At 38.8% G+C, this 18,027-nt stretch overlaps 1 protein-coding gene and 1 pseudogene across 5 annotated transcripts in view; one reads left to right on the top strand and one right to left on the bottom strand.

The window, feature by feature from the left end:
• Window positions 1-9,560, top strand: LOC127561016 (olfactory receptor 2H1-like; annotated as a pseudogene).
• Window positions 9,282-18,027, bottom strand: part of GABBR1 (gamma-aminobutyric acid type B receptor subunit 1) — a 27,992-nt gene continuing 19,246 nt past the window's right edge. For all 5 annotated transcript variants that reach the window (XM_051996075.1, XM_051996074.1, XM_051996073.1 and 2 more), the window contains 9 exons: window positions 17,460-17,610; window positions 16,743-16,875; window positions 15,406-15,522; window positions 15,105-15,212; window positions 14,494-14,587; window positions 13,557-13,684; window positions 12,237-12,365; window positions 11,575-11,718; window positions 9,282-11,162 (listed from right to left, as the gene is read on the bottom strand). In XM_051996075.1, coding sequence (XP_051852035.1) covers window positions 10,989-11,162; window positions 11,575-11,718; window positions 12,237-12,365; window positions 13,557-13,684; window positions 14,494-14,587; window positions 15,105-15,212; window positions 15,406-15,522; window positions 16,743-16,875; window positions 17,460-17,610 — 1,178 coding nt within the window. In that variant the 3' untranslated portion in view covers window positions 9,282-10,988. The remainder of the gene's footprint in view (window positions 11,163-11,574; window positions 11,719-12,236; window positions 12,366-13,556; window positions 13,685-14,493; window positions 14,588-15,104; window positions 15,213-15,405; window positions 15,523-16,742; window positions 16,876-17,459; window positions 17,611-18,027) is intronic.

Consider the following 18,027-nt stretch of genomic DNA (forward strand, 5'->3'; position numbering starts at 1 on the left):
CTTCACCCCCTCCCCCAGATGGCAAGCAGTCCTTTACATGTTGAATAGGTTGCAAGATATCCTAAATACAATATATCTGTGCAGAACCAAACAATTCTCTTGTTGCACAGGGAGAATTGAATTCAGAAGGTATAAATAACCCAGGAAGAAAAATAAAAATGCAAGCAGTTTATATTCATTTCCCAGTGTTCTTTCTTTGGGTGTAGCTGCTTCTGTCAATCATTGATCAATTGAAACTGAGTTAGTTCTCTTTGTCGAAGAAATCTACTTCCATCAGAAAACATCCTCATGTTAATCTGACCAATGGCCTGAGGTTTGACCTAAGCAGCCTTTCTTCTGCTTCTGCCATATTTCAACTCTTTCCTTCTTTATTCCAAAGACCAAGGCCTCCTTCCCAATAACTTTCTGATTCATGTGACTTTAATCTTCATGAACCTGTACTCTTCATTGAATTTATTTGTATGTGTGTATTTGTGTGTTTTATCTTTCATTTTCTGTAGAGGACTGCAAATAGTGGGGAAACTCTGGATAAAGTATAAGCCCAGAGGAAACTTGCTGACAATGTCTGGTTTGGCTCTCCATTTCCCTTTGGTGTTTTCACCTCCTTTCCTGAGAAGTCAGGGAGGGCATGACCATCTGTGTTCTGCTTTTGAAGCAAGGGACACTTTCAGCAGGGTGCTTATTAATTATAAGCTTGCTCAGTGTGATTGATGGGATAATGGTTCTCTAGTTCACACATAGTGTGCTGTAAAGATGTATATCATACTGAGGTATTTAGGGCTAAGAAGACTGGAAATGAGACTCTCCATCCTTGACCATCCTCCTGGTGGCTCTCCTGCCTACTCCACTAAGATCAAGGCTGATCCTGAGATCCTCCAGAGAGCTAGTCCGGACGCTACATTTTGGCCCCCGAACAGAGACCTCCAGAAGGACACTACATTTTGGTCCATTGTGAAGGACTGTGCCTGGGTGTAGAGGCAGGTCAGTTCTCCAAGAGCCTCCATAGGAGTTGCAAAGCAGCCTAACACAGATGTTCTTTGTGGACTGAGAATGAAATAAATTGGAGGCAAGAGGGAAGAAGAGCGAGGTCAGAGAATGCAACTGCCTCTCAGGCTCCTTGTATCATCATCATCATCATCCTCTCACATGAAGAGAGCCATTGTCTGAGTTAGACCTCCAGCAGCCGCTGGCAGGTGGCTCCCATATCACAACAATTTTCTTTCCAATTTTTCCCATTATTATGTTTGTTCTGTCTCTCCAACTAGATCAAAGACTTTTCAAGTGCATAAATTATATCTCCCATTTCTTTTTTCTGGGTCATCTCATAGGGTTTGTATGTTGTATAAAAGATACTTTCTGATAGTTAGGTTCCTAAGAGAGGAAAATTCTATTTCTCAGGCTCAGAGCAGAATGACCAAATCTAGCCATTTGCCTTAAGTTTGTAAGAAGAAAAGGGTAAAAGTGTGTGGATGCATTCCTGCTCCTAGAAAAACAAATGCCAACCATATATCCTATACTATGTGTATGCATATTCCTGGTCATGGACTACATTTTGTTAAACAAAGGAATTTTTTTACCATTATAATTTTGGGGGAATATCCCAATCATTTAAAAAAAAAAAAAAGCAGAACATAGAAGAGTGGGAGAGAAGGGACACAGTCTGTGTTCTCTCCATTATTCAATTAATTAATCAGGACATCATGGGTTTTCTTACATTTACAACTTTCTTATCAAAAGCGTAGAAGATGGTGATGGTAGTTAACAGAGCTGAAGGAAACATTGTGTCTATGAGGGGATGTCACTGGAGAGAGAAGTGAATGAAGTTGGATCATTAGATAAGAAAAGGGAGGGAAAAAATACCTTCCCTGCTATGTTTTGACAAGTTCACAAGTACAAACAACAAAAATTTTAAAAGCTTGTGAAATATCTCATCTCTCTTTCTTTCTCCTCATTCTTCAGAGCCCAGGTCAAAGGTAAGGCCATGAATAATAAAAGTTCCCCAGGAGATTTTATTCTCTTGGACTTCTCTGACCACTCGAGGTTAGAGAAAGTCCTTGTTGTGTTGGTACTGACTTGCTACTTTCTGACTTCGGTTGGCAATACATTCTTCATTTTATTAATCTATCCTGGATTCCAAACTTCACACTCTCATGTACTTCTTTTTTTCCAACCTCTTCTTCCTGAATCTCTGCTTCACCACAAGATGTGTTCTCAAGTTACTGTCCAACCTTTGAGGTCCAGAGAACATCAGCTTTACTGGTTGTGCAATTCAGCTATTTGTGTTCCTAGCCCTAAGGACCACTGAGTATATCCTGCTGCTTGACCTTTGACCAATATGTGGCAACATTATGTACTCCTGCCTTAGTCAGAGACACGCAGCTATAGCCTGGATCTTTGGACTGTGGCCCAGACACCATCCAGTTTTGATTTACCATTCTGCTCCCAACGAAGAGTTGATGATTTTATATATAAAGTTCCAGCTCTTATCCATCTTACCTCACAGATGGCTGTGGCCAGTGTCCCCATCCTGGTTGTGCCACTGACACTCATTTTGATTTCCTATGGTATTATTGTGCAGGCTGTGCTAAGGATTAATTCAGGAGTAGAATGGAAAAAAAAGCTTTGGGGACTTGCTCCTCCCACCTCCTGGAGGTCCCCTTCTACAATTCTGTCATCACTGTCTACCTTCAGCCCAAGAATCCTTATGCCTAGGACCAAGGAATATTTTTTGGTCTTTTCTGTGCTGTGGGGACTCCTGCACTAAAATGCCTCATATGTACCCTCAGAAACAAGGAAGTGAAGGGAGCACTTAGAAGACTTTTGGGGAAGATCAAGCAACTAGGGGAAAGCTGAAACATACTACAAAATACTGAGATGTTTCTAAAGTTTCCATTGTTTTTCAATTGTATCTGGAATCCACAATTAACTGCCTTACCCAGCCACCAATTCAACACATAACCTCAGAGTGAGGAAGGGCTGTTTGAGATGAGAATTTGTTATATAGAAGACATATATGTCTAACTTCCTTTTGTTTTTCTCCTTTATCCTATATCCATCTTTATCTTCCTCTGGCTTCACTTGAATTTTTATTCTATATAACATTCCCTGATTTTGCTAGCTCTGTCTTAACTGGTCATCTCTTGTCATTTCTTTTATTTCCAACCACCATCTCTTTCTTTGTCATCCCTTGAATCTTCTTTGGCCTATGTGATCCTAAGCAAGTCACCCACTCTCTATCTGCAAAATGAAGGAAATGACCTCTGAGGTAACTTCAGACTTGAAATCTGTGATTCAGGGGTGTGTGTGTGTGTGTATATATATATATTGCTTTTTTATTATTTTTCCTTTTACTTTTTTCTCCACTCCTTTTTTTCTCCTTAATGGATTTTTTTAACAGATTCAAAGGCAATGTCTGGGCATGGATAGAATTTGACTAATATCTGATCAAAAATACCCAACAAACTATCTCTCCAGGCTTTTATTTTTGCTTACCTATGTTTTTTATTATTATTTTTTTAAATTCTGAATTCTTTCCCTCCCACTTACTCCTTTCCAAGTCATTGAGAAAGCCAAAAAACAAAACAAAAACTTACAAAATATGTATAGCCAAGCAACATAAATTCCTGCATTAGCCATGTCCAAGAAAAGGAAATATGATTCAATATGCATTCTGACGCCATTAGTTCTCTACATGAAGTTGCATCATAAGTCCTTTAGAATTGATTCTATTATATTGATTAGAGTGGCTGAGTCTTTCAAAATTATTTGTCTTTGCCATATTATTGTCATTGTATACATTTTTAACCTGGTTCTACTCATTTCACTTTACATCAGTTTCTATGTCTTTGCAAATCTTTCTGAAACTAAACCCCTCACTATTTCTTACACCACTATAGTACTCTTATCACATTCATAAGTTGTTTAGCCATTACTCAATTTATGAGCACCCCTCAATCTCCAATTTCTTGGACATTGGAGACATTGGACATAACAAAAAGAGCTACTACAAATATTTCTGAACATAGTAGATACTTCTCTTTTTTTATCTTTTTGGTAAAAACCTTATCTCATAGACTTCAAATAAAAGAAATGCCATTTATTGTTTGAAGATGTTAATACTGAAAAAGATCTTAAAGATCATCTAGTTCAAGCCCCTTATTTCACAGAGGAGGAAAATGACTCTTAGAGAAAGAAAAAACTGATTGCCTTTAGTGATTGTTCAAGGTTTTATAGCAGATAAAGAACTGGCTTTTAAAGTTGAAAAGAGCTGAATCCAAATCTTTCCTTAAACACTAGTTTTGTAACATTGGATAAATCACTGACCTCTCTCAGCCTAAGTTTTCTCATCTTTGAAATAATGGGAGTTGAACTCAGTGACCTCTTAGACCTATTCTAGCTCTAAATCTATGATCTTAAGTAGCAGTACCATAATTCAAAAGCAACTTGCTTTCAGGTCCATTACTCTTCCAATGTATAATAGCTAGCATTTATATAGCATTTAAGATTTGTATACATTATCTCATTTAATCCTCATAATAACAATGGGGTTGGTGATGCTATTATAATCCACATTTTGCAGCTGAAAAAAAAAAAAAAGCTGAAGCTAAGAAAATTTAAGTGACTTGCCCAAGATCACACAACTAATACCTAGGCAAGATCTGCAATGACTTCTTCCCGACTATAAGCCCAACACTATCTAGGAACTGTCTAGCTAGCTGCCTGAACTTCAGAAATGTTCACTACCCTGCTTATGCTCATACAAGAAGTCAGGAAGTCTAAAGTCTAGGTCTCTTACCTTTTAATATAACACTTCCTATTACAGCTGCCTACTTTCATACAATAATCAAATTCCCAACTATTATATAGCATAGGGTTGGATTAAGGATAAGGAGTACTTGCCATCTGCTTTGTGAAAATCTTTCAGAATACTTTAGGGGCTACAGGTGCAAATGTCAAGGGCTTAATCCAATTTATAAAAAGTCAACTGCTTAGTAAGTGAGAAACCACTGGGACAGTTTCCCCTAACCATACTTTATTAGGTAGCCTGATAATAGGGATTCTTTTGCTGATGGTCATGTAAGGTATGGTATCAGGAATTCCTACTAATTCCAGGACTTTCTCAGCATGATTCATCTTCCCAATTATCAGAAAAAATATCAAAGGATCCTTACCACTTGGAGCTTTCATTTACTTTTTTTGTTGTTGCTGTTCTTAATTTCCTTCTTTGGAGGTACAAAAATTGCCCTTTCTAATGTAGTTCATTGAGACTACTGAGACTACTAAAAAGATCTTTGGCCTGAAAAAATTTGCTGTCTCAATGGTGAGAACATTGTGATCTGGCTTGTCGGAGATAACTTGTTTTTGTTGATCAATTTTTCATGACTCATTTGGGATTTTCTTGGGAAAGATAACAAAGTGGTTTGCCATTTCCTTCTCCAGCTCATTTTACAGATGAAAAAACTGAAGCAGAGTTAGGTGACTTACCCAGGGTCACGCAGCTAGAAAGTAGCTAGAAGGCCACAAATCAGCCTCTATGACTATTCTTAGGCCTAATTTACTACACCTATTTTGCTTTATTTCTTTTCTGTGCCTTTTAGCACTGCTTTAGGCTTCTTTATTATTTTGATTTCTTTTTCAGTTGGTCAACTAGAATTTATTAAGTTCCTTACTTGTGCCTAGGCACTGTGCTAAGCATCAAGTATACAAAGAAAGGGAAAAAATACTCCTGATCTCAAGGAACTCATAGTCTATAATTGGGAAGATAACATGCAAACACCTATGTACAAATAAAATACATACAGGATGAATTGATGATAAGAATTATTTCTTTTTTTTTCTGTATATGCCTACTACAAGTCCTGATATGCTTAATAAATCTTACTGAATCATTGGATGACAAGAGGATCCAATCTAGACATACTTGAATCTTGAAGAATAAATTTAATAATGTAATGTCTTGCACTTAGGTTCAAAAAATTAACTTCACAAGCACCAGATGAAAGAGACATGTTTAGATAGTAGTTTGTGTGGAAAAAATCTCTTGGTGTTTTGTTATACTTGAAAGCTTAAGTCAATAATGTAATATGCTATCTTGAGGTATTTTAAGAAAAGCATAGCTCACTACAACCAGTGATAATCCCACAATATTTCGTCATGGTCAGATGACATCTATAGTATTCTTCTGTATCAGTTTAGGAAGGGTGTTAGTGATTAGGCCCAAAAACCTCCATTTAAAGGAGATCAGGGTAGTGAAGGACCTTGATTCTACCACAAGAGTTTCAATTGCAGAAACTAGGAATATTTAGCCTCAAGAAGATTGCAGAGGGCAGGGAGGAAGGAGCAGGGACATGATAGCCATGCTCAGAAAGAGCACTCACTCTGGAGAGCACCTATGTTCAAATCCCATCTCTAATATTACTTGAGTAACCTCTCATGACCTCAGTTATCTCATCTTCAATGACCCTAAGTGTCTGAAGATCTGTCATATGGAAGAGGGATTAAATCAGAGAAAGCAGAATATGAGAGACTTTTGGGGATGGAGCCAAGATGGCAGAGTAAAGTCAGGGATCTGTTCAAGCTCCCCCAGTTTCCCTTGAAAACCATATGAAACCAAATCTCTGAATAGAGTCTGATGGAACAAAACCACTCTTCAGCCCAAGGCAGACTGGAAAAACTTCAAGAAAAGTCAATCTCACTAGGGTGAAAGGGATGTTCAGCCCTGCTCAGCTAAACTCTGGGAAAGCTGATAAGAGGGTCTTAATCACAGCAAATCAGCCACTAAGACCATCAGTCCTGGCTCAGTAGAGGCACTTTTCAGTCTAAGCTCAGAAGGCAAATTCTGGGAAACCAAGCTGTTTCCTGAAAAGAGCAGCCAAAACTCCCCCCTGCAAACACAAGAGGCCCCTGTGCTCAAAGCCAAGGTTCAGAGCTATACAGGAAGCTTGGGACAGCACCACCTTTACCCCAGTATCAGAGTTCAACATAAAAGTTAAAAAATATATAAAAATAACAAAAAGTAAAAAGTAAAAAAAAGCAAATACCTAAAGGAAGGGGAAAAAAACAGCAAAAAACAGAAAAGAACCTTGACCACAGAAAGCTATGGTGACAGGGCAGACTAAAACCCAAACTCAGATGAGCACAGAATGTCCACAGAAGAAATCTCAAATAGTGATATGCATTGGTCAGCCAAAAGATCCAAAGCCCAAAGAGGCTTTTTTTGGAAGTGCTCATAAAAGACTTTTAAAAGCAAATAGAAGAGGTAGAAGAAAAAATGAGAAAGAATATGAGAGGTATATATGAGAGAGTCAACAGCTTGGAATAGAAAAGAAAAAAATTGTCTAAAGAAAACGCCTTAAACAGTAGAATTAGCCAAATGGAAAAAAGAGACACATAAGTTAACTGAAGAAAATCACTCATTAAAAATTAAAACAGAGCAAATGGAAGCTAATGACTTTATGAGACAGCAAGAATCAGCCAAACAAAATAAAAAGAATGAAAAAATGGAAGAAAATGTGAAATACCTCATTAGAAAAACAGCCAAATTGGAAAAGAGATCCAGAAGAGACAATTTAAAAATTATTGGCCTACCTGAAAGGTCATGACCAAAAAAAAGAGCCTGCATAACATTCTTCAAGAAATCATTAAAGAAAACTGCCCCAATATTCTAGAAATAGAGGGGGAAATATTGATTGAAAGAATCCATCAATCACCTTCCAAAAGTGATCCCACAAGGAAAACCCCAAGGAACATTGTTGTGAAACTCAAAAACTACTATCTCAAGGGAAAAATACTACAAGCTGCCAGACAAAAGCAATTCAAATATCAAAGAGCAACAATCAGGATTACCAGGATCTGGTAGCTTCTATAATAAAGGATTGGAGGGCCTGGAATGCCATATTCCAGAAGGCAATCCAAAACTACCCAGTGAGATTCACCAGCATCTTTCAGGGGAGGCAATGGAGCTTCAATGAAGTAAGAGACTTTCAGTCATTTCTACTGAAAAAAACAGAACAGAAAATTTAATCTACAAACACAGGACTCAAGAGAAACATAGTAAAGTAAACGGAGGAAATATATATTATTTAAAGGAAAGCGGAATGAGGAGAACTGGGTAGAAGTTGCAGAAATCCCTTTGTACTTGATATCAGGAAAAACTTCCTAATAATTAGAACTATCTTCAAGTAGAATAGACTCCCCTGGGGAAAAGTGAGATTACCCATTGGAAATATTTAGGAAGGGCATGGATGGAGATGGGTTTCCCTTAGGGGAAAGAGTTGCAATAGAGAGATTGTAAAGTCCTTTCCAATTTGAAGGTTCCATGATTCTGTAACTTTTTCCCAGAGTGAAGGGTGGGGAGGAGAAAAGTCTTTCTAACTATTATTCTGAAATCAATATATTATCATTTCACCAGATTCTATTTCTCAACTAGGTTCTCCATTGCCACCACTCATGTTAAGGAAAACTCCGATTTTCTGCTTTGTGAGCTCAGCTACTGAAAAAACTTCACCTTCAAACTTTTAATTTTTGCATAAAGACAGTAATAAACCTTTCTCTTTCTGTGCCCTAACAGGGATTATCCAAGGCCATGATTATTTTCTTCCTTCTCACCTACTCCCTTGAAATTATATCAGATGGAATTCAGTATGTTTCAACTCTCTGTGTTCCTTCTGTCTCAATAACAATATGGAGAATTAGGAATCATTATTTCTCTTAGCTTTAATAAGATGTTGGGGTCAAGCACTTCTATGTTAAGACACGTGTTCAGGGAGAGGCAATAAATCTTAAGATTTGGAACAAGAAAAGTTAGAGTCAAGAGATATTTCCTTACAAAAATAAGTGCCTGGGAGCTCACAGGATACAAAAATTTAAGCAGCATAGTATTATCTTTTGGTCATTAAATAATAAAAGATTTTATTTCACTGCTCTCATTTTTTTGTTCAAAGAATTTTACTGCTGAAGGATCCCTTATAATACCATTTCATTCATCCTCCATAGATGTTCTTATTGTATCTTAAATGTAGAGGAGACTTCTCAAACTCTGATGGAAACATGTTTCAGGATATGAAGACTAGAAATAGGAATATTAAGAAGTTTTTCCTCCCTTCAATGACTCTAAACATCAGCTAATTACCTTCCTCTTCCCCCAAAACAAACAAAAATCCTTCTCTTTTTGTCTCTTCATTGACTTATAAATTTAAGTAATTCCTTCAGTCTTCTCCAAGCACTTCTCCAAAGAAGTGTTTGATCCTTTTTCAATAATAGAAGAAGGAAGAAATGCTATGTCACATTGATCTCTGGTTTATTGAAGGCCTAGAAAAATTTTCCCCAAAAGATACCACAATATGAGGAAATATCCATACCCATACATCCATCTGTTCATCCTAGTTGTTGAAGGTACCTTTCCTTCAGGTCAAGACTGCTTGCCAGCTAGCCACTAGAAGTAGTTCAATTGTATCCCCCCCTTTGCCTCAATTCTCAATTCTTCCCAAAACCTAAGGGATTTGTGTCAGAAGGGAAGGATCATAGGAAGAAATATGGATAGAGTGCTAAGTGGTTGTGACTAGAGGAAAAAGAGTATTATGTGAGGGGAGAAAAATTATGATTATAGGAGGAGTATAGATGTGGACAAGAGAAAGCAAGTGAGCATAGGAGAGAAAATCTATCAACATGGCAAGGAATGTGTAGGAAGGGCATGGGTTTATATTGAACATGTGGCTATAAAAGTGCAAAGAAGACAGAGGTAACAGCATTTTTAGGGAAAGCACTGGTTATAGCACTTGCTATATGTATATGTAAGGAGTATATGTAAAAACACACATAACCATAAGCATATACAAGAGCACACATGCTAAACAAAGGGATAAGACTGAATCTGTGATTTTATTGGTAGAGGGGATGACTCTGAGGTGAGGAAACTCTATCATTACAGATTGGCACCTTTTCTGCAACTTATGGTCTTAGAGGGTTGATGAGAGCACTGAGAGCTTAAGTTCACCCAGTGTCATATAGCTTGTACATATCAGAAATAGGACTTTAAACTAGGTCTCTTGGTTTCAAGGTCAGCGCCCAAATATTTCTCTGATTTGCTGGACATCTCTAACTACAAATTTTCTTTTAATTGCTCATGTCACTCTGACCTTTCTTGTGTATTTATAATACTCTAACATATTAAAACTGATTATTAATATATTTAATCTCTACTAGACTGTAAGCTCCACAAGAACAGGGACTAGGTAGTTTTTCATCTTTTCCTGTATATATTAAACTCTTAAAATACATTTCTTGAATTAAAACCAAGTATGTTTGAGAGCAAAGATATTGTGGAGAGAGCGAAAAAAATGAGAATGCAATGGTGAGCAAGAGTCACAGGCAAAGGGCAAATAAATCTAGACAAGAAAAAGGAGGAAGTGAGCAAAGTAAAAAGAACAAATGGGAGAGCCTGAATGTATGTGGAGGAAGCAGAAAAAAGAGTGAGAGAGTACAAAGGTGCCATATATACGAATGGTCCAACACTGATTAAAAAAAAAAAATGCTAGAAAAAGCACATGTTTATAGAGTATAAAAAGGTACATGGAATGTGGGAGGAAGGGTCCAGAGGACACAATAGATATGAACTAGATTAGCTAAGTGATGCGAGTTAGATGTGAATCACAAGAAAACGAGACATGGCAGTGTTATCACTTATGTACATGTGCATCAAAAAATGACAAAGAGCAATTAGAGCTGAGGTAATAAAGCTGTGACATGAAGATGTGTAGGTAAGTGGGAAAAGGCTTGTTTCCCAAAGTACTAGAAATCCAAGCCATCCTAGGAGAGATGGATTAGGGGGGCAAAAAAAAACCATTCCTGTCCTCTGGAAATGAGGGCTTCTCCCTGTTTCTTCCCAAAGTTCTTGAAATTTTTCTCTACTTCCCTCCCTCCACCCCACCCTGCTCTCCCCTTCCGAATAAAAACCCTTATTTATTTTCCTTCCCCTCACTCCCACTCCCTCACTTATAGAGCAAATGGACCCGGCTTCCATCACAGCTGAGCCGGTCAGGTGGCTCAGAAGTACCACAAGGAAGACCCCCTGAAGGGTCTGGGGGTGTTGGAGGATGACGCCGTGAACGGAGCTGCTGCCGAGACTGGAGTTGGTGGCGAAGTTCAGAGACACGTTCTTCTTTCTAGTGGTAGAGGCAGAAGGGAAAGAGATGACAAGGAATAGAGAAGATTTAAACTTTAAATCTTTACTTAAAACTTACTTTACTTTACTTTACTAAAACTTAAATCATTACTGGAAAAAAAAATTTGGAGCACAAAGCCTCCAAATTTGGAAAGAGGAAAGGGGAAGATATAAGGGGGAAAAAAAGGAAGAAACTGAGAAAAGGGAAGAGAGAAGATACCAGGAGAATGGCAAGAAATAAAGAGTTATAAGGGATTGAATGAAAGGGAGAAAGATAAGATCTGAAAGTTTTCAACACATATAATATAATAATATAAAATAAATATGAAAAAATAATATAAAAGTCCCTTCTTCCCAAAACTACCTGTCCCTCCGAATCACAAGCTGACCTTCCCTTATACTCCTCCACTCACCTCAGCAATGATCTTTTCTAACTCCCGATTTTCTTTCTCTAGAAGTCGTGATTTCTCTTCCTCATTGTTATTAGTAGATGAACCTGTTTTCATAGTGTCTTGGGCTTCAGATTGCCACTCTCCTCTGGTGATCAGCCTCCGCATCTGAGGGTAGTTGGTACAGAAAGGAAGAACAACACACTCAGCTAAGTCTAATAGCAAAGTTGGGTAAAGAGAAAGCAAGGAGTAAAATTAAGGAGACAGAAATAGCAGCAGCACAGGGACAAGGATGAGAAGGAGGAAGGGTAGAATCAAGGAGTCCAGAAAGTAAGGGGAGAAGGAAAGGGAATTCCTGGATTATGGGAAGGAATAGAATAAAGGGGGAATAAGAGGATTAAGGAAAAGAGAAACAAGCAAACAAAAAAAGATCAGGATGGAGTTGGAAAATAAGGATAAATACACATTAAGTAAGGGCAATTTATTAAGAAAAACAGCTCCTGGGGCAGCTAGGTGGTAAAGTGGATAGAGCATCAGCCTTGAAGTCAGAAGCACAGGAGTTTAAATCTGGCCTCAGACACTTAACACTTGGCTGTGTGACCCTGGGCAAGTCACTTAACCCCAATTGCCTCAGGGGGAAAAAAAAAAAGTAAGAAAAACAGCTCCCTCCTATTTCAAAGCCTCACCTTGGGCACAAAAAGCACAACTAGTGTAATGTAGGAGGAAAATACAATGGCAAGAGAAGCAAAGGCAAAAGCAGCATCCTGTTGACTAGATAGGATCATAGTGACTGGGGCAGTGATGAGACATAGGACCTGAAAAACACAAAGACATTCATGAGTCCAATAAGATGTAGGACAAATTTTCTCCCTCTATAATTCTTATAATGCCAGTTTGAGGAGCTGTTGAGGGAGTATGTTGATGCTGGCTATCTCATTAGAAATAGCCTGTCAGGCATTGATTTGGATTGTAACCAGTGATTTAGAGACGAGCTTCCAAAAAACGTATCCCACGAATCATTTCCCCAGTTCTAACTAATCGCCTTCTCCCTTCTGCTTCTCATATCAGTGCTATGAGTTGAGCCAACAGATAGGGACAGAATTAGTCTACATACATTTGGTATGCCCTATCTGCCTCAGAAATGGAAAAACACTTAATTTCATTCAATAATCACTTATTAAGTGACTATTGAGAACAAAGTACTATGAAGAGGCAGCATCAAATCCATCTCTATTAGACACACTTTTAATCTTAGCCAGAACCAGAGCCATAATAAGGATGAGGAGAGTGGGCCCTCTCCCAGCATGCTCAGAATGGGAGGTATGTTCCAGCTTGTGTCTCCCATTTCAATCCATCTCCCAGTGCAAGGCCATCCACCTCAGTCTCCTAGAGGTGACATCATTTTACTCTCATCTCTCCTCTGTAATGCTTCTTAAGTGGGGGAAGGGAGGGATGGAAGGGCTGTGGAAAGGCCAGGGACTGTTTTCTATGCCACAGAGGTTCTCTGTAGGACAAGTCAACTCCTTTCCCAGTTAACTGCACCTACAGAGGACTGTGCCACCCCCTCCCATTTCCACCCTCCCCTCCTTTCCCCACTTCCCTATCTACTCTAAATCAATTTGCTCTAGAATCACAAATTCTTGTTTAAGGCTGTGACCTTATTTTATCAGATCTCCATTTCTGAATCCTAAGATTATCTACCCATAAGTAGTAGTGAGACTAGTGACTTTGCACAGCCCACCCTCATAAATCTGATTCACTCCCCTGCCATGGCATCCTCTCCCTGATGTAATGGTCCTCTTCAAGAACAAAGGACAAGGGGCAGCTAGATAGTGTAATGGATAGAGCACCAGCCCTGAAGACAGGAGGACCAGAGTTCAAATCTGACTTCAGACACTTAACACTTCCTAGCTATGTGACCATGGGCAAGTCACTTAGCCCCATTTGCCTCAGCAAAAAAAAAAAAAAAAAGACAACAATAATCCATATGTAGACATATGGCTCACCGCCACATTGTAGATTGCCATTCCAACAGCACGGTGATCATTGATTTTCTCAGTGGAGACACTCTTGGTCTCATAGGCAAGGAAAATCCCAAGAAGCAGCAACAGTCCCTTATACCCATAAAAGATACCTAGGGATTAAAAAGATCACATGGAAAACATTCATCTTCACTCCCCCACCACATCTATTCCTTCTCTAGTCCCTCCTAATTCCCCAATCCTTCATCAGACACCAATTTTTTTCAATAGCTCCATTAAAGCAAAGTGAAAAACGACCTTTCTAACCTCTCCAGGAGATATGCCTGTTTGATCCTCCCTCCCTCCTATACTGACCCTACCTCCCACTCATCTTCTCTAAACTTTTTTCCTATGCTATCCTTTGACTTATTATAAGGTGATACTTCTGGTCTCTTTTCAGAAGATTTGTGCTCCAAATTTCTTTCTCAGTAATGATGAAGGACTATACTGAACAGTACACACTGGCTTACCAGGATCACCTACTCTGGCAGCCAACAACAAATATGGTGTATGTTTAAAAGGACTTTCCAGGGCTAAGAATGTAAACTGTGGCTACAGACAGAACACAGCAAACTAACTGAACCAAAGGAGAACGAAGCCTATGACTTGCCCAATCAAAGATGGTATAGTTTTCAATAAAGTATTCCTAACTTATTCCTCTGTCACTACAGAAGTGTGACTTTTAATCTATCTTAGAGTCTCAGTTCCTTACAGGCAGAGACAAATTTACTTCCATTCTTTGAAAGGTCTTTATTATATAGGAGATATTTTTTAGGGGGGAGGTAAGTAATCCATGTTGTGTATCTTTGCCTCACATGAATCCCACCCATTCTCCCCAACTCCCTTTTATTGTTTGTTTCTATCCTCCTCCCTTCTGTTTTCAAGACTACTTTCATCTCCAAGTCCCCCATGCCCCACCCACCGAGCCAAGTATTCATCTTCTTGGAGCTGCAGTGCTCCAGCTGGGGTAGAATGGAGATATCAATATCTTGTTTTGGTTCCTCCTTGGTGAAAGACTATAGGAAAAAATGGGACCATAGGTAGAAAAAGTGCCACTTCTCACATTCTACTTCTTGTCTAGGATACAGTCTCCAACTTCTCCCCTTTGCTTGAATAAGTTATCCTCAAAAACAATACCTCCCACTCAATAACATCCTCAGTTCCCAGTCTATGTATATGAGCTTCCCTTCCTGAATCCCAACCCCAAAATCTTAGCTCCCCTCTTTTGAGAGAATCAGTTCTTAAAATGTACCCTATCTGATTGCTATCAACATAATACCTTAAGTCTTTTGCTTGCTTTTATTCCCCAAAGTTATCAAATTTACCAAATTAATCATACAGTTATTAAACTATATAATTAATAAGAGTTTAATAATAAGAGCTCCTTCTTAGATGAAAAAGTTCTTTTTGATGTCTAGTAGGATGTAGAGAGTTATCTTTATTCGGGTCTTCTAAACTAATTTCTAATAAGAGCAATGCCTTTATGATTGTCCTCAGCCGCTTCAATTCCAACTCCATAGCTTTTAAGTATACCTCAATTGTTCGATGTAAGGGATCCACAATCTGCCAAATAGCCAATGTAAAAACATCCAGTCCCACCAGCAGCCCCACGGTAGCATAAAGTTTCCAGGATTCTAGTGTCTGGGTCAAAGAGGATATAATATGGTAATTACTAATAAAGAGAGCACTTCACACCCACAACCCCCACCCAGGATCCAGCCATTCTCCACCTTTATTACTGTCAAAAGTCTATCAATGGTTCCTGAAAAAGATCAGGGGATTGGGGTGGGGGAAGTCTGGCTTGGCAGAGGGTTAGGAGAACAAGTCAGCTCACCTTCCGTCTTTCCTTTTTCTCTTCCTTTTTTGTGAATACTGTGTGGACCCACCAAATCTTAGTGAACATGGAGCCATAGCCCAGACTGAAGCCCAGGCCTAAAAGCCAGAGTCGGGCCTAAGGGAAAAAAAAAATGTATACATGCATTTTGGGAAGTGGAGAAAAGAAAAGGAGGAATTCAAGGCAAACAAAAAAAATAGGAAATAAGGGAGAAATTTGAACAGAGGAGTTGAAGATGCTGGAACAGTAGAGCACAGGAGATAAGAAAAGGAAGAAGATTGAAAGTACACACAAAGATATAAGGATTCAAACAAGATGGAGAAAAGGAGATAGGAGAGAGTGAAGAGTGCCAAGAAAATGGATATGGATTAGTTATGATAAAGTACTCCTCAATCAGCATGTAAGGAATGTTACATGTCACACTTACATGACTGGTATGTCTTGGCAAGTAGGCTTTCCCCAGAGTACTGAATCTTGCTCCATACATATTACTCTTGAGGTCCTGAGACCTAAGAGGGGTCTTAAGGCCCTTCCTTATATGTCCTTAAACTTTCTCACCCCTTCTCTTTCAATACAACAACTTCCATCTTTCTGAACCCAATGTGGGGCTCTTTCTTGTCATTTTTCATTTCTTATCCTGAACCCCTATACCAGGGGTCCTCAAACTATGGCCCGCGGGCCAGATGCAGCAGCTGAGGACATTTATCCCCCTTAATGAGGGCTATGAAGTTTCTTTATTTAAAGGCCCATAAAACAAAGTTTTTGTTTTTACTATAGTCCGGCCCTCCAACAGCCTGAGGGACAGTGAACTGGCCCCCTATTTTAAAAGTTTGAGGACCCCTGCCCTACACCATGGATATACCCTAGCTAGTTTCTTGGTCATGCACAGTTTTTCCTTCCCTTTACTTCATCCCCTACCTGCAAGGTGATAGTGATTTTGGAATCCTTTTCATTTTTTTAATGTAAAAAATTTCATCCATGTAGGGAGCTGCCAAGCTGGTTATTACACCTGAACCAATGTGAATTGGCACCTGCTTTGCATTATAATTGCAGAGTTATCTGGGGCACTGAGGGAAATGGACCTGGAATCCCACAGCCAAAAGTAGGACTTGAAACCAAATCATCCTGATTCTAAGGCCATTTCTTTGTCACTATGCCATTCCCTGAAATTTAGTACCAAATGGAAAAGTTGGTCAGATTGTCAGACAGAAATAAGCATGGGACATTACCAAATGAAGGAAATTAATATAAAGGACAAATAAGGGGGAAGAAGAAAAAAAGAAAAAATAAAAGAAAGGTGATGATAAAAAACAGCTTCAAGGATAAAAACACCTTACCTGACAAACAAAGGGGAAGTGGCCTGGCCTAATGTGGTGGCCATCCAGCCCAAGTGGGAAGACAGCAGCTAGTGCCAAGCCACAGCCAACAGCAGTCAGATTGTTCAAGTTTGGTTGTGAATTCTGGATATACCTAGGATAGAGGGGGAAGGGGAAGATCAATTACCTATCTGTGGATAGATTCAACCTTTCCCACGCAACACCATACCACAGACCTAAACCCATGCACAAAGTCCTGGGATCACAAGAAAGCAGGTTTTAAAAAGCTTGAGAGAAATCAAGTTAAGGGAAGATTAGTCTTTGGATATAGATAGAAATTTCTCTCCCGCACAAAAGTGGGGCTACAGAGAGTCTATCAGTATCACAAGTGTTAATGAGTTTAAATTTTGCTTAGGACCTATTAGTGCCCTAATGTGATCACAAGGGGCATTTCCCGCCCCCCCCCCCAAGATATATGACTTGAAGGATAAAAAGGAATTTATATTTTATATCCCTGCTTTTATTTCCAAAACATACTGGGAAATCAGTGAGTCAACACTGGGCAAACATTTTTGGGGTATGTGTCATTATGATGAGGCAAAGCTTTGCTCCTATCATGATATCCATTTATGAGTAGACTGATGGGTAAAGGCCATAGTGATCATTTGAAAGGACAAAAAAAAAAAAACAAAAAAACAAAAAAACAAACCCCACAACAACAGAAAAAGAGAAACTGACCGAACATGAGAGTTGTAGATATTAAAGGACAAACAAACGATGGCCAGCACAATGCCCAAACTGGATAGTACTGAGACGGAGATAAAGAGCTTCTGAGATAGAAAGCGGAATGTCTGGATGACCAGGGTTTGGTCAGCTGGGGGATTTCCTCCTAATTCGAGGAAGGAAAATGAAATAAAAAAGAAAAATTAGGAGACAATCTTAAAAGGTGAGAGATCTGAAGCAAATGACTCTGATTATAAGATCTAGATGTTACAGTAGGAACAAATACTGCTATCAGACAGGACAGGATGTTGAGTTTCATCATCAAAGTATGTTGTAAAGTTTCCACTTCTTTTGCAAAGGGAAGTGTAGTACAGTGAAAGGAGAAGGGTACAGCCATGATCAGGCAAAAGGATGGAAAGAAGTTTCTTCTAGACAAATCAAAAAGTCATCAACTGAGAGAATTATAGAATCTCAGAACTGGAAAAAATCTTGAACATATTATCAAGTCCGACATCTACTTTTAGAAAGAATATCTAATCCAACAATATTCAGAACATCTACAAATTCCTTAAGGGTATCACAA

The sequence above is a fragment of the Antechinus flavipes genome, chromosome 4 (genome assembly GCF_016432865.1).
Source record: "Antechinus flavipes isolate AdamAnt ecotype Samford, QLD, Australia chromosome 4, AdamAnt_v2, whole genome shotgun sequence".
In the NCBI taxonomy this organism is placed as follows: domain Eukaryota; kingdom Metazoa; phylum Chordata; class Mammalia; order Dasyuromorphia; family Dasyuridae; genus Antechinus; species Antechinus flavipes.